Source organism: Hordeum vulgare, chromosome 7H (genome assembly GCF_904849725.1).
Source record: "Hordeum vulgare subsp. vulgare chromosome 7H, MorexV3_pseudomolecules_assembly, whole genome shotgun sequence".
Classification (NCBI taxonomy): Eukaryota; Viridiplantae; Streptophyta; class Magnoliopsida; order Poales; family Poaceae; genus Hordeum; species Hordeum vulgare.
In genome coordinates, this window is record NC_058524.1 from 612166686 (window position 1) to 612183643 (window position 16958).

The 16958-nt window shown below is 44.6% G+C and overlaps 1 protein-coding gene across 1 annotated transcript; it reads right to left on the reverse strand.

Moving 5' to 3' along the window:
• Positions 1 to 9068: 9068 nt before the first annotated feature.
• Positions 9069 to 11722, reverse strand: LOC123409510 (pyrophosphate-energized vacuolar membrane proton pump-like). Its single transcript, XM_045102386.1, has 6 exons — positions 11482 to 11722; positions 10609 to 10826; positions 10238 to 10525; positions 9725 to 10104; positions 9560 to 9646; positions 9069 to 9474 (listed from the first exon to the last, which is right to left on the reverse strand). Exons 1-6 carry the CDS (start codon positions 11720 to 11722, stop codon positions 9069 to 9071), a joined length of 1620 nt encoding a protein of 539 aa, XP_044958321.1.
• Between the last annotated feature and the right edge of the window lie 5236 nt (positions 11723 to 16958).

The following is a 16958-nucleotide window of genomic DNA, read 5'->3' on the forward strand; positions in this document are numbered from 1 at the left end:
TTTGTTCTGCTCCAGTTTCTTTCCTCCCTTCTGTTTCCTCTCTTCCTCCATTTTCTTCAGATGAGGAATTTGCTGATGATTTTGAACTCTTGAGGATTCTGATGAGCCTTGAAGAGTTTCTTCCAAAAAACTGCAAATGAGTTAATCTGATGAGAACCGAGAGATTCATCAGCTGACATGTGTGTACCTGTGAACAGAGTATAGTTGCGAGGAATTTGGAGAGGTCATATGCGTTCTCAGATTTGAAGAAAATGAAAAAGTTTGATAGTTTGAGGAATATAACCAGTGGTTGAGGAATTTGCTTAAGCATACTGTTCTTGGGTTCCAGAGTTGTACAGATCCGAAAATTCGCACAATTGAGGAATCTCGTGAAAATCTTAGATGCTTAGCTAGTTCATCAATGATTGTGGTGATGAATAGTGTTTGAGGAATCATGTGCGCATCGTATCTTGAGGAAAAACAGATTTCACATGGGAGAGGTAAAATTTCAGATCTAATCTGCTGTAAAAAGGGATATATTTACCCTGGAAGGTGCGAACGAAGAACACAAAAGGTGGTGTTGGAGAGGCTCTTCGGTCAAGTGTCCAATGCACCCTAACTTGGCAGCAGAGGACTTCTACGGCAGCGGCGGACGTAGATGTTCCGACTCCGGCGTGATCCTGGCGGCGAAAAGGTTGAGGCAGTGAAGCTCTTCCTTGCCGGCGACAAGACAACCAGCGGTGGCGCTAGGGTTCGATGGAGAGTGTGATGGCAGGAGAGCGATGAGGCGAAGAAGATACTGAAGGGGTTAAGGACATATTTATAGCCCGAAAGTTACTGTTTGGCGCGAAAGTTTCGGACCGAATAGCCCTTGCCTCTACGTCTCCGCAGGACACGTGTAGCTCCCGTATGATGCGGTGGAGATAGTGGTTATCCGATCGTGGGAAGTGGGGGTTCAGTTACTGTTCCTTTGAAGAAAACAATTTTTGAGGATTTGAGGATTTTTGTTACCAAATCATCAGCTGACAAGGATGCAGTGAGGATTTTGAACAAAGTTTCAAGTAGAACGCATATGAAGAATTGAATAGACTGGGTAAGTATAGCATAGAGGGAAAGTAGGGTCCAATCACATTCACTTAGCAGAAACATCAACTTGAAGAAATAGCAATAAGTGAATGTTGTTGAGGACTAGAAATCACAGTCTACCTAGGCAAATGAAAGTCATCAAGTGTTTTTGAAGATTTTGCAATAGATCGTCACAATGAAGAATAGCTGTTTTGAAGAAAAATGCATTGTGAGGAAATTGATCATTTGAAGAAAATCAACTTGAGGAATTTCACATTGGGCAGTGGCGTTACCCACCATATAAGAATGTTGATTACAGACGCCGCGTACAATTGTCGTAGGGCCCTGAGAATCAATTTCTTCGTTAATTTCTTCACATTCAGAGTGACTTTCTTCATTCGTTGAAGAAAATCGTTTCATCATGTGTTGCACATCTAAGTCATCAACTTTGCATAAGTGTTAGGATGTGTGCATGTTTTTACAAAACATTTGAAGACTCTAAGATATTTAACTCACACCGCAACTTGCAAAACCTTTTCTCATCCAAGGGCTTAGTGAAGATATCAGCCAGTTGATCATCAGTCTTCACATGGTCGATGAGGATATTGCCCTTGAGGACATGGTCCCAAAGAAAATGATGACGAATCTGGATGTGCTTGGTATTCGAGTGCTGTACTGGGTTATATGCAATCTTGATAGCACTCTCATTGTCACAGTAGAGAGGCACATTCTTCATGTTGATGCCGTAGTCCTTGAGGGTTTGCTTCATCCATAGTAATTGAGCACAACAAGAACCAGCAGCAATGTACTCAGCTTCGGCAGTGGAGATTGATACGCAGTTCTGCTTCTTTGAGGACCAGCAAACTAGTGATCTTCCGAGGAAATGGCATGTGCCAGATGTTGACTTGCGATCCACACGGTCACCAACATAGTCTGAATCAGAATACCCTACCAGATGAAGATTGGAGCCCTTGGGATACCACAATCCTAGTGTTGGTGTGTGAGCTAAGTATGGAAGAATATATTTCACAGCCTTATGGTGTGATTCCTTCGGTTTTGCTTGAAAACGTGCACACATGCAAACACTAAGCATTATATCTGGCCTAGATGCACATAGATACAATAAAGAGCCAATCATAGAACGGTATACCTGCTGATCGAAATCTTTACCATTTTCATCAGTGCCGAGGTGACCGTTGGTAGGCATTGGAGTCTTGGCACCTTTGCATTCATGCATGTCAAATTTCCTCAGAACATCCTTGAGGTATTTCTCCTGTGATATGAAGATTCCATTGTTTTGTTGACGAATTTGAAGACCTAAGAAGAATTTCAGCTCCCCCATCATGGACATCTGATATTCTTCACTCATCATATAGGCAAATTCATCACTGTATCTTTTGTCAGTACAACCAAATATGATGTCATCAACATATATTTGACATACAAACAGCTCATTATCATAATATCTTGTGAAAAGAGTTGGATCGAGTGAACCAGGTTTGAAGCCTTTCTTCATGAGGAATTCCTTCAATGTATCATACCATGCCCGAGGGGCTTGCTTGAGGCCATACAGAGCCTTTTTGAGTCTGAAGACTTTGTCTGGATTCTTTGGATCCTCAAAACCTGGGGGCTGAGCAACATATACTTCTTCCTCAAGCTTACCATTGAGGAATGCACTTTTCACATCCATTTGATATAAGATGATGTTATGATGATTAGCATAAGCAAGTAGAATTCGAATAGCTTCAAGTCTAGCAGCAACAGGTGCAAAAGTTTCATCGAAATCTATTCCTTCAACCTGGGTGTAGCCTTGGGCTACAAGTCGTGCCTTGTTCCTCACCACTTGACCGTCCTCATCTTGCTTGTTTCGGAAAATCCACTTGGTGCCGATGATGTTATGCTTGCGAGGATCTGGTCGTTGACGAGATCCCATACGTCATTCAGCTTGAATTGAAGAAGTTCGTCTTGCATGGCTTGGATCCACTCCGGTTCCAGAGAAGCCTCAGCTACCTTTGAGGGTTCTGAGATGGATACAAAAGAAAAATGCCCACAAAAGTTAACTAAGTGTGAAGCTTTTGAGCGAGTGAGAGGACCTGGCGCGTTGATGTCGTTGAGGATTTTGTCAAGTTCTACTTCATTTGCAATCCTCGGATGAGCTGGTTGAGGATTTTGTCTGGGCTGAGGAAGTGGTGCTGTTGCAATTTCCTCAGGAGCATCTTCTTGGCTTTCATCAGCGATGGGGATCGTTTCTTCACCAATTTCCTCAGTGGGGACAATGTCTTCCGTAGGCTTAAGCTTTATTGCTTCCTCAGGAGACAGCTTATCTGGATCAGAAGGCAATTGCTCTCTTTGCGTGCCATTAGTTTCATCGAACCGCACATCTACAGTCTCAACAACTTTGTTGTGATAGTTGTTGAAGACTCTGTAGGTGTGCGAGTCCTTTCCATAACTGAGCATAAAACCTTCATGTGCCTTAGGTGCAAATTTTGTGCTATGATGAGGATCTCTAATTCAGCATTTTGCACCGAAGACTTTGAAATAACTTACATTGGGTTTCTTGTCAGTGAGGAGTTCATATGAGGTTTTCTTGAGGAATTTGTGAAGATATACCGTGTTGATGATATGTCATGCAATGTTGATTGCTTCAGGCCAGAAGCAACGAGGAGTCTGATATTCTTCAAGCATAGTTCTTGCCATTTCAACCAGAGTCCTATTCTTTCTTTCGACGACACCATTCTGCTGAGGAGTATAAGGAGCAGACAATTCGTGAGTAATACCAAGTTCATCAAGATAATCATCAAGACCAGTGTTTTTGAACTCGGTTCCATTATCACTCCTGATATGTTTGATCTTGATGCCGAAGTTCGTCGAGGCCCTTGAAGAAAATCGTTTGAAGATTTCCTGCACTTCAGTTTTATACACAATAATATGCACCCAAGTGTATCTGGAATAATCATCAACTATGACAAAGCCATATAGAGATGCTGCATTGGTTAGTGTTGCATAGTGAGTAGGTCCAAATAAATCCATATGAAGCAATTCAACTGGACGTGTAGTGGTCATGATGGTTTTGGAGGGATGCTTGGATCTGGTCATTTTCCCAGATTCACAGGCACCGCAGAGATGATCCTTGAGGAATTTGAATGATTCGATGCCAATGACATGCTTCTTCTTTGCAAGTGTGTGCAAATTCCTCATGCCTGCATGACCTAGTCTTCGGTGCCACAACCATCCTTCTGAGGTTTTTGCTAGTAAGCAAGTGGCTGGTTGAGGACCTGTAGAGAAGTCAACAATGTACAAATCCCCTCTTCTTACACCTTCAAAGACTTTGGATCTATCAGATTCCAAGATGACTACACATCTATATCTACCAAAGATAACAATCATATCAAGATCACAAAGCATCGAGACTGACATGAGGTTAAAACCAAGGGATTCAACAAGCATCACTTTGTCCATATGCCTATCCTTGGAAATAGCTACTTTGCCAAGTCCCAATACCTTGCTTTTACCTTTATCAGCATATGTGATTTGCTTCAGAGGTGACGGAGTTAGTGGCATATTCATCAGTAGGCTTTTATCACCAGTCATGTGATGTGCGCAGCCACTATCGAGAACCCACTCAGTATTTTTGGGTTTTTCATCCTGCAGATGAATTAGTACAGCTTACCATCTCATATGCTTCAGATTTGAAGAATATGATACTAATTTTATCAGTTCAGTGATTTCATCATAACAGAAATATAAGGACGTGTGAAATATTTCTATTTCATCAATCGTTAGCTTGCGTCCTATCAAGCATTTCCTCAGGTCTCGAGCAAATTCTTCAAATGATGATTTTCATCTGGAGACCTGTCCTGCAGAAGTGATTAGTTTGATTTCTTCACCACCCACATCTGAAGGGGTGGCAAAGCGTTCATCATCCTGCGAGCACCATATGAGAAAGGTGGCATTGAAGCTAATGCACTTCTCTTGACAGTAGGGGGGTTAAAGTACTCATATGAGTATGCAGAGAACTGGTTTGATGATTTATGAACAAAATGATTTGAGGAGTAGCGCTCATAATCATATTCCTTGTAGTTTCCCTGCATGTTAGATGCATAAGCACGGGTACGAGCATAGTTTTGACAAGTTGATGATTTTGATCCTCTTGAAGACTTTGGTCCTCCTGAGGAATTTGATCTGGGGTTCAGATTCTTCAGAGGTGATGTCATGAGGACATTCACTTGAAGATTTTCAAGACAGCTTTTGGGAACCCAGATTTTCCTCAGAGGAGGGCTATTCCTGCAGTTAGTTCCAACATATCGAGCAAATACTTCACCAGATTGATTTTTGAACAGTTTATAGTTGGAATCAAATGACTCATCCGAGGAATAGGATAATTCAAATGAGAAGCCAGTTAGCTTAGATGGATCAAAAGGAGGCCCAGTAGCAGCAACCCATGAGGTTTTGGGATACTGCTTAGGTTTCCAATAAGATCCATCAGCATTCAATTTCCTCTCAAAGGCAATTCCTTCTTTCCTCGGGTTCCTGTTCGAGATCTACTTTTTGAGCACATCACAAAGGATTTGATGTCCTTTGAGGCTTTTGTACATGCCTGTCACGTACAATTCCTTCAACCCTGCATTTTCATCAGTGACATTTGTGTTTTCCTCAAGTGAGGAAATAGACACATCAGGTGCAGTTGAAGAATTTGTAGCATTTTATGATTCTGGTGAGGAATTTGCAGTTTCACGTTCAATGCATTTAAGACATGGAGGAATAAATTCAACTTGACTAGCGCTAATCTGTTGAGCTAGTAATGAATCATTTTCCATACGAAGATCATCATAAGACATCCACAGCTTCTCAAGATCAAGCTTCCTTTGAAGAAATTCGTAGGAAAGCTTCTCATGATCAGTGAGGAGTGTATCATAACGATCCTGAAGAATATCAAATCTAGACTGAAGATTTTTCATGTCATCAGCGAGGATTTGATTAAGATTCATTTCATCATTCAACAGATCATCACTTTTGTCTAGCAGTTTTTGAAGCTTTTCCAGAGCGGTTTGTTGTTTAGTGGCAATGATGGCAAGTGTATTGTAACTTGGTTTTTTTTAATCATCATGTTCACAGTCACTTGAATCAGAGGAGGAGGCATTATTTGATACCTTTGAACCTTTCGCCATGAAGCAATAGGTTGGAGGGAAGTCATCAGCATATTCATCAGTATGGATGGTGCAATCATTTTCTTCAAGATTGAAGATTGACTTGCTGACGGAAGTGGTTGCTAGTGCAAGACTAGCCTATCCGGATTCTGAGTCTTCTCCAGAGCCTTCTTCTTCATCACATTCCTCTGATTCTGCCTCGGAATCCATTTCCTTGCCAATAAGTGCCCGAGCCTTTCTGAAGCTAGTCTTCTTGTGTGAGGAGGACTTTGAAGATGAGGATTTTGAAGATTTCTCCTTCTTCTTTGAGTCATCAGAACTATCATCCTTGTATTTCTTCTTCTTTGATTCCTTTCCCCAGCAAGGACAATCAGCAATGTAATGACCTGATTTCTTGCACTTGTGACAGGTCCGTTTCTTGTACTCCTCAGATGCAGATTCTGATTTCCTCATGTCTCTTCTTGATGATTTACCGAACTGGCCTCGTCGTGTAAATCTCTGGAATTTCCTCACAAGCATTGCAAGTTCCTGACCAAATTCTTCAGGGTCACAACTGCTGTCATCTGTGTCTTCTTCTTCAGATGAGGAAATTGCTCTTGCCTTCAGTGCACGTGGTCTGGAATAGCTTTGTCCATATAGATCTCTCTTTTCTTCTAGCTGGAATTCATGAGTATTTAGCCTTTCGAGGATATCAGCAGGATCTAGCATCTTGTAGTCTGGTCTTTCTTGAATCATCAGAACTAAAGTGTCAAATGAAGAATCCAAAGATCTCAGCAGTTTCTTCACAACTTCGTGATCAGTGATATCTCGAGCTCCCAGTGCTTGCAGTTCATTTGATATGTCAGTGAGGCGATCAAAGGTGTCTTGGCAGCTTTCATTGTCATGTCTCTTGAAGCGATTGAAGAGATTGCGAAGAATATCAACACGAGAGTCGCGTTGGGTTGATACTCCTTCATTTACCTTGCACAGTCTCTCCTAGATCAGTGTTGCAGAGCCTAAGGCACTTACTCTTCCAAACTGGCCAGGGCTCAGATGACCACAGATGATGTTCTTCGCTTGAGAATCGAGTTGCTTGAATTTCTTCACATCAGCTGCAGTGACACTAGCAGAAATGATGGGGACACCATTTTCCACAATATACCAGAGATCATTGTCTATAGCTTGTAGATGCATTTGCATTTTGTTCTTCCAGAAGGGAAAATTCTTTCCCTCGTAGGTAGGACATGTTGCAGTCACCTTAAACATGCCTGCAGTCGACATAACTAAAACTCTAGGTGGTTAAACCAAAATCACACAGAACAAGGGAGTACCTTGCTCTGATACCAATTGAAAGTGCGTTATATCGACTAGAGGGGGGGTGAATAGGAGATTTTTAGAATTTCATCACTGAGGAAATTCCTTTTGAGGAAATTCCTCACTAATGACTAACTTACAGCGGAAACAGTTAAGGATCAGTCGTGCAATCGTTCACAACAGCAGTATTACTGAGTGAAGATTATGAAAACAGATTGCACAGTAAGCAGGCACGCAGAATACAGATGATGATTAACTATTGTGAAGAATTTGGGGTTGAGGAAATTCGGAGAAAGTCTTCAGCAAATTCTTCAAACAGTCACAGTGAAAGTCATCAACACATAATACAGAGAAAGTAAAGAGTTGAGGAATTAGAACCCGATTCTTGGTGAAGACTGTTGTTGATGACCCAGTTCCAACTGCTGTGACAGTTGTACATCTGGTTTGGAGCGGCTTGGTATTGAAACCAAAGGACACCCAGTCCCGGGACACACAGTCCCTACCGTATTCTCCTTGAGCTAAGGACACACAGTCCTCGCCCAACACTCGTGGTAAGTCTTCAGGCCAGACTTCCAAACCCTCACAAACTCGGTCACCCGGCGATCCACAATTGACTGTTGGATTGCTCTAGACCATGACGCCTAACCGTCTGGAGGATGCACAGTCCTCAAAGGTAAAAGGCTCCAGTCCCACACAGGAACAACTTCTTCAGTGATGCTCAATCACTAGGTTTGGTTTGTGGTTTCGGTGGGTGGTGTATTTCCTCACTGATGATTTACTCTCGTAGGATCTGAGGAATTTGGGTTGCTCTTATGACAAGTGTCAGTTTTTAACGGAGCAGCCAACCAGCTAGTGGTTGTGGGGGGAGGCTATTTATAGCCTGGGAGCATCCCGACATGATTTGACATTAATGCACTTAAATAATATGACCGTTGGAGTGGATAAGACCAGTGACTTGGCGTGGCTATCGAAACTGTCGGGACCCTCAACTGTGAGAGTCGTCATGTTACTCATATTCCTCACTTGAGGCTTTTGGTAGGATTTGGCTTGGGTTCAGCATCATGAGGAAATCCATTCCATAGTGTTACTTTGACCCCCTTTAACAGTACGGTGTTCCTATTCATCAACTGCGAAGAAAGTAAAACAGAAAACGTAAATCTTCACGCTTCAATTTCTTCAAAATGATTTTCTTCAGGAACCACCGATCTTCTCAATATCAATATCTTCATGAGGAATATCAATTTCATCACAGATTCCTCGTGATTCATTTCTTCGCTTCAGACCAATTTCTTCAACTGAAGACATATATTTTTAGGGGTAGATATTCTTCAAATATCTCAAACTCCTCAATGACTTATAGATCCTATGTACACTTATAAACACATTAGATACTTAACCTATAAGTCTTCAAACCACCAAAATCACTAAGGGGCACTAGATGCACTTACACACACAAGTCACGCTCATGCAGGGACAGTTCCCTTTTCGTGTCGAAGCTCATCCAGCAGCCCCCGATGCCACAAGTGTACCCTTCGACGCGCATCGGATGATGTCTTGGAGTCCTCTCCTCTCCTGTAGCCTTCTTCAACTGCTTCGTCGTTTAGGTGTGAACCTCGCAGTGCTGCAGCAGATGCTTGTGCGTGAAGAATTTCTTTCCACAGCCATCCATCGGGCAGATGTGGCGCCAGCAGCATCAAGAGCATCAGTCCTCTCATGGATTCTGTGGCTCATGCCAGCCATCTCAGCAATTCCACCAGCATTGTCACTAATGGGACCATAAGCATCAATGGCAAGACCAGTTGCCATTATGCTTAGCATGCCAAGAGAAGCCATTGCAATGTCGTACATTGCAGCAATGGAGAAGCTGACGTAGATGTTGACAACAATAGCGAAAATTGGGATGATAACACACTTGTACCCCAGAGCAAGACCGAAGATGACGTTGGTGGCAGCACCAGTTCTGCAGGAATCGGCAACATCTTGCATAGGGCTGCCACAAGGAAACAGCTGGGGGATAAGGCACAATAACATAAAATATGAACAATAATATAACTAGAAACTAATGTTTTAGTTACCTGTAGGCGTTGCTAGTGTAGTATTCAGTCACAAATCCAATAATCAGACCAGCCCATAGACCAACTGCCACGCAGAAGAAAAGGCCCCTGTGAAAAATCAAGAAAGCATAATCAGAAGGAAGTACAACATTGCAGAATTGAACAAATATTGACCCACAAAATTACCAATTGGACACTTCCTTCTGAGCACCGAAGTTGAAGATGGTGAACTTAGCTGGAAGAGCCAACCAGCTGATGACCGCAACACCAACAGTCATTAGAGCAGTGGAGATGATGAGCTCCTTCTTCAGAGCAGGCTCAATTTCGTTTGTAGCCTTAATCTCAAAGAAATCAGTTGCAAAGAGTGTGGTGAGCAAGCAAACAATGATGCCTGCAGAGCTCACGAGCAGTGGGTAGCACATCGCAGTGAAATCATGGTTGATTCCAAAAGATGAGATGGAAGCAACAACAAGAGCAGCGCAGGAAGACTTTGCATATGAACCAAAGAGATCTGATCCCATTCCAGCAATATCACCAACATTGTCACCGACGTTATCAGCAATCACCTGCAAACAAGAGTTCCAAGTTCAGCAAAGGATATGTCATGAAGCAAAATAGTCACAATATAAATTGTAAGCAATGTCTGCTAATTTGCCTAAAACTATTAGCCAAAAGCTGAGAAGTGAGAAGAGAACTTACAGCTGGGTTCCTTGGGTCATCTTCAAGAATGTTCCTCTCAACTTTGCCAACAAGGTCAGCACCCACGTCAGCAGCCTTAGTGTAGATACCTCCACCAACTCTTCCGAATAGAGCCATGGAAGACCCACCAAGACCATAACCTGAAGGCGAGTTGGGCTGGCTTGGCCCTGACGGTGTACCGAAGGCGAGTTGGGCTGGCTTGGCCCTGACGGTGTTGCGGGCGAGGAGGTGGCAGAAGGTGAGGGCACGGTCGCCCTGCAGCCACGTCCCCAACAGCTTGACCTCTTCCTGCAGCAGTAGCAGGGCACGACAGAGATGTCATCGTCGAAGCAGATTTGAGGGCTGTGTCTTCCAATGGACTTCCGTAATACATATAAAGCTAGTGCAATTTGGGTCAACAGATTCAAGAGATGCCTCAACCACAAGTCGTTATCCTCCATGGCGAAAGCAGTAATGGTGTCCTGCCCACCAAGATGGATGAGGAGAAATGCTGCCCGGAAGAAAGCCAGCTGTTCGGTTCTTCTTAGCCTTTCAATGTTGTTATCCCGATGCCATGACAGGTAGCCGAGTGCATAAACTGCTGCCAGGCCTGCCCCCAAGTAAGCAGCCCAAAGGGAGAGCCGTAGGAGCCTGTTGCCGCTACACCGCCGGAGCCTGCAAGCAAAGAAGAGGAACAACTGAAGTGCGAAGCTAAGGAGCACGAGTAGCTGCATTTCCCACTCATTATATAGTCTGATCAAATGATCCATCGCATGTATGCTCGATTCCCTGGTGGATACAACAAAATGTAAAATAATTCAGTGTGTTTTGTCCAAAAAATAGCAAAAGATCGTTAGCTTTCAAATAGAATTCGTGTCCACTTTAGGCATGTTCAACGAAAAAGTATTCAGTGCCTGGTTTGTGACATCATTTTTCCCCTAGCTAGCTAGGCCCTATATTAGCAGTAAACCAGACATACAAAAATGTAGTAGTTTTTCTGGAAGTTCTATCAGAACGAGACGAAATTATATTACAAGGAATCTGTTTTGCATTGAGCAGAATGCCGACAATGACAACCGGGCGAAGGGTCTCTGCAAGAAAGACCAGAGCACTCTGGTTCTCCACACAAGCCAAACGATGCCCGCTATCATGGGGACCAAAGCTTCCGAGCCTGAGAGGCTGAGAACCAGATCTGGGGGAGGGAGCGGGTGAGAGGGAGAGGGGGGACCACCACCGTTGTCGGCGAAGGGGATGGGTGAGCTCACCTTCACAGATGGCGGTCTGGATCTCGGCGCACTTGATGACGACGTTGTGGTCGTTGAGGCCCTCCTCCTCCTCGATGAGGTAGTCGCCGTAGCCGTTCTTGGCGCCGGCGGCGGCGGAGGCGGTGCTGGGGGTGACCTTGACCTTGGAGACGATGAACCACTGCGCGACGACAAAGACGATGCCGATGACCCCGCAGACAGGGATGAGGATCTCCGTCCCGAGCTCCCCGAGGATCGCCATGGCTGGCTGGCCAACGAAACCCTAATGATGGACCGGGCGCAGCGGGCGGGGTGGGATGGGGGGGACAGACGGGTCTTATCCGTGCGGGAGGAGGCGGTGCGGGCAAGGAGAGGAAACAGATCATGGGAGGAAGGGAGGAGAGAAGTGGAGGACAGGAGGAGGCGGAGCAGCGCGGCCGGCGGCGTGCAAGGCTAGGGTTTGGAGGGAGACGAGGCTAGAGGAAGAGGAGAGTGGTGGCCAGGTCCCCTCCACAGAGCGCGGGGACTGGCATGTGATTTTAGCGGGGGTGATAGCAATGGCGCATCCCCAGGGGGTGCGCCATTAGTAACCCTGGTTACTAATGGCGCATCAGCTGGTGGTGCGCCATTAGTAGTTTTGCAAAAAACAAATATATAGTAGTGGCGCACTGGGTGAGTGGTGCGACATTACTAGTTAAACTAGTAATGGCGCACTCTGCTCCGGTGCGCCATTAGTACTTTTGCAAAAAAAAAAATATAGTAGTGGCGCACCGAGTGTGTGGTGCGCCATTAGTGTCCATCACACTAGTGGCACACCTACACATGGTGCGCCACTGCTATATAGTAGTGGCGCACTACTTGTCTGGTGCGCCATTAGTATCTATATCATCTATAGCCCTTTTCCTAGTAGTGACGTATCAACTCCCAAGCTTAAAACCTTGCTTGTCCTCAACCAACTCAGTTGACAAACTGAGAGAGAAAGAAAAACTTTCACAAACTCTGTTTGATCTTGTTGTTGCAACTATGCCTAACTTATAACCAGAATTTCAGCAAAGAACACAAGTTAACCACATAAGCAAGTGACACAAAGGTCTTACGGTAAACTAATATAAATGTGTAACGACCAAGATGCGGTCCTTTCCGATCTGGGGATAGAGGCCCCGAATTGGAAAGGAGCGCATCTAAGCGTCTCGCAAACAGGTAACACAGCACATACATAATAATAAAGATAGACAATCAGGGGTTCAATTGCCTTCTCATAAATATATCAGAGTACACCACACATACAACCAAAGTAGTTCCGCTACGGACTACAAAACATAGAAAGGCTATGCTACCCTGCCTGCAGGCCCACGATCACAACCACGCCTCAATCTTCTGGATAGTTCACGTACAGGTGGTCTGTCTCCTCATCATACTCCCACGCCAGCTGTGTGCCGTCGGGATCACCTGTCTCTGGGGTACCTGAACCTGTTGGTATTGTGGAGGAATCCGTGAGCCACGGGGACTCAGCAATCTAAGACCTTGGTGCCAGAACTAGTCAAGTTATTAGGTAGGATAAGGTAAAGTGGTTAAGGTTGCAGCATCCTAAGCTTGATTTGGTGGCTAACTTACGTAGAACATTTAGGAAGGTGGTCTATACTAGCGGTCGTGAATACTTGATCACTAAGTGATCCTGAACACCTACCTACGTCATTCATAACCCCACCGTGTTCCCGATCGAAGAGAGATCTTCGAGGGGACAGTCACGGTTACGCACACAGTTGGAAATTTTATTAGCTTTTGTTTAAGTTATCTAATACCGGATGTTAACAAAATATTCTAAGTTGTCACATAACCGCGGGCACGGCTTTCCGAAAGATTAAACCCTGCAGGGGTGCTCCAACTAGTCCATCACAAACGTACACAGGCCGCAAAGTAATCCTCTATCACGAATCTCGTGATCTCGTCGGATTCCTTAGAGGAAAACCTCAACTCTGGGGGAAACCAAAGCTTCACTGGGATTCCTATACACAAGATATATCGCTAAGGTAAAGCAAGGCTAGCAGGACCCCCCGTCGTGTCAACGACCCTAATAAGAGCCGCGTATCTCAGTCTCAGGACACGACGGATGAGCTAGACGTCGGGATGGCTAAACCTCTGGGTGACCAGTGGGGCCCCGGACATCGCTCAGGTGGGGCCAACACTCATGAGGAGCACTGGCCCGGGTTGTTGATTAAATTCCTTGGGGTAGCTATTCCCTATGTAGATTATTATTAAGTGATTAGCAAATTAACACCAATGTTGGGTCCTGCCGGACAAGCCTTAGCACTACGCGATTTATCAAGGGGGTCCCCATAACAACCCCGAACGTGTTAGGAGCGATCATTATGGAATCAAACACCGGTAGCCGGTAACTATGGCGGCAATAACGGAACAAAGCACCCGGCCAAAGGCTAGGCCTTCCGTTATTTACCAAGTATATAGGTGGATTAATTAAATAACATAATTTAGATAATGATATCAAGCTCATGTTGTCACATGAGACAAAGCACCTGCATCTAGCAACGCTAACATTAGTAGCTGAGCAAAGCCTACTTAGCCATTCAAGTTTTGCTAGGTAGGGATGGTGTTTGGTTTCATGGCATGTCAGGAGGCAATTTAATTCAGTGGTAGGCAGCGAACAAGTCTAGAGATGGAATCAAGGTCATTTCATCTTGCCTGTGATATCCTCAGCTTGGAATGGTTCTTGATCGTCCTGCACGTACTCTCCCGAATCCACGTACTCGTTGTACGATCCCGGTGCTACCCGACATAAGAATAATATCCAATGAACAACAGCACCTCAAGATGCAACAAGCACATGATGCATGAGATGAAGAATGAGCATGCATCACTATTTCTATCACTAACACAAGCTTAAGGAGCTAAAACAAGTTCCTGGACAGTACTACATGCTAACCTATTTTTACATGCATGAGAATGACATGATCAGATGCGTCTCGTGAAAACGATGCAAAACCATATAAAGAACATTACAATCGGAGCTACAGATCAACGGGAATCAACGAAACAAGATATGAAGCCCTACGTGTCAAAATCATCACCACACGCTCAAATGGCACAAATATGGTATTCCCAGGTTGCCAAGACATAAAATAACCCATCATGTATGGGGTGGAGCAAAGAAGAACACCACAACATCAACTAAGCACTCACAAACTTCAAAAATGACAAAACTACATAATATGCCATAAACTGCATCATAGCACTTTGTGAGCTACATGCAAAGCACCTACAGCCACCCAACTATGACAAATAATATATGTGGCTGTAGCTAGCCAAGAATACTACCAGAACAAGCAAGAATCACACAAAAAGGAATTAAACACAAGAAGATACAAGGCTGCAAACTTTCCCAAAACCAACAGATCACAGGGACTTAGTGAAAATTCCTGCACCTAACTTTCTGTCATTGCTCTGAAGCTTTTTGACAGCAGCCAAAACAATACCTACAGGGCTCCAAATGACATGAAATTTTATAGGGAGCTATACAAACATATCAGGTCTAACTTTCTAGTTGAAAGCTAGGGCTATATCACAACACAATGACCAGCACAACCTCATCTACGGGAGAAGAAAATATAACCAGATTCTCAGACTTAGTGAAAATCTCAGATTTTTACTAATCTGGAATTTCAGCCACTAGCCAACTATGGATGGGCACAACTTGCATACATCGATTCCAAATCATGAATTGAAACCAACATGTGGTAGAGGGGGTCACCCTGTACTACCATTACCAAGAAACAAATACAAGAGCACATCACAATTCATGGAACCAAGCTCTAAACTTAGAAGAAAATGCAAATATGACTTTTCCAGAAAATGTTCCAATGGCAAAAATGATTTCACCAATGGATTCCTGGGATCTTTCTACCCCAAAAACATATATAAAACATATGCATTTGCTTGGAGCAAGTGACCATAAACTAGGAAGGAAGAAACTACAAGAAATCATACATAGTGAATAGTGCAACATTTCATGCAACTCCCACTAGTCCAAATATCACATATCTATGCTCATGTGCACAAAGACAATATGAAGATGAGGGTTTGGACCCCATGTTGGTGTCAAGAACATCATCAACACAAATACTTGTCTCACTATGTCACCCACGCACACAAACATCATGCCCTCTCTCATATTAAACATGAGGAGGTGCACAAGTTGCAAATGGGGCTGTTTCCCACACACTCACATCTACTCATATGCATGTCATCTAGTAGAAACCACACCACCTACACATGCTAGCAACACAAAAGAATGCTAACACATGCAAATGACACTTACACACACATGCATACATACACTAGCACCACCACATGGTGTGCAACACACACACACACACACAATCTGCCATACATCTAGCCTCATAAGCAAGTATATATTGAGCCACCGACACATACTTCTCTACAAGGGAAGCACCACACACACACTACATATATGATCATCACCAAAATATACTAGGCTATACAAGCTGAAGTGAGTGAATAAAAATACCCACAAGAGACCAAGCATGTGCAGCAACTTTGCAAGCCAAACATAGCAAACAGATCAGAATTCCAACAAAAATAAAAAGGACAATGGAGGGATTCGAACCCTGGATCCCCTGCAATCACACCCAATAGCATCACCACTCTACTGCAGCCTCTTGGTCGACAGCAACAAGGGAAAAGAACAAGTTATAAAGCAAGTGCAGCTATTGCATGCTACTATGCCGAGAAACAGGAATTAAAAAAGGGGCAAGCTGGGATTCGAACCCACACCCTCTAGAAGACAAACACCTGCTGTACCACTGCGCTACGATATGATAATTGATAGATCAGGGGACTGAAACAAGGAAGCTAGCAGGAAACCCTCTCTGCCTACAAAGAAACACCAGCGACAAGGAGATCGCTGGGGTGTTTCGCCGGGGTTGTTGATGCGCCGCACTACCGGAGGAGAGCCCCTGCACTACGACGTTGCAACACGAAGGGTAGAGCTCCCCTGCTACTGCTACATCACTACATACCACCCTGACTGACAAGATGCACGCACACAAACTTGCTGGGCTCTGACGAACAGCACCCGAGTGGAACACGATGACTCTACCTCGGATCTAGGGCGAACCAGGGAGGAAGAAGGAAGGGGGACAACGTCCTCACCTAGAGAAGGAAGTAGGAGGCCGGTCTATGGAGGAAGAAGCGCCAGAATGGAAGAAGAATGACGACGAGGGGTCTACAGAACCGAAGCAGGGGAAGGAGCAGGAACACCGCGGGCGCACCCTTGACGAGCTCGGGGCCGTCGGTGTGGTCGATCCCCGGGGCTCCTAGCGCCGGGAATGGATCACGGGAAACCACCCCGAGCTCCCGGACATGGCAGACTCGCCGGACGGTGAAGTAGGCGGGGTAGACGCGGTGAGCTCCTCCCTCTCTCTCTCTGCTGCTAGCCTACAGATCTTACCAGGGAAGAAAAG

Bases quoted from the DNA above. Each gene is read 5' to 3' on its own strand.
- LOC123409510 (XM_045102386.1), bottom strand. From the start codon at position 11,722: ATGGCGATCCTCGGGGAGCTCGGGACGGAGATCCTCATCCCTGTCTGC. The intron at 10,827-11,481 runs GTGAGCTCACCC...ACTTGGGGGCAG, and splicing joins CCAGACCGCCATCTGTGAAG to GCCTGGCAGCAGTTTATGCA. The intron at 9,647-9,724 runs GTAATTTTGTGG...GATTTTTCACAG, and splicing joins CAGAAGGAAGTGTCCAATTG to GGGCCTTTTCTTCTGCGTGG.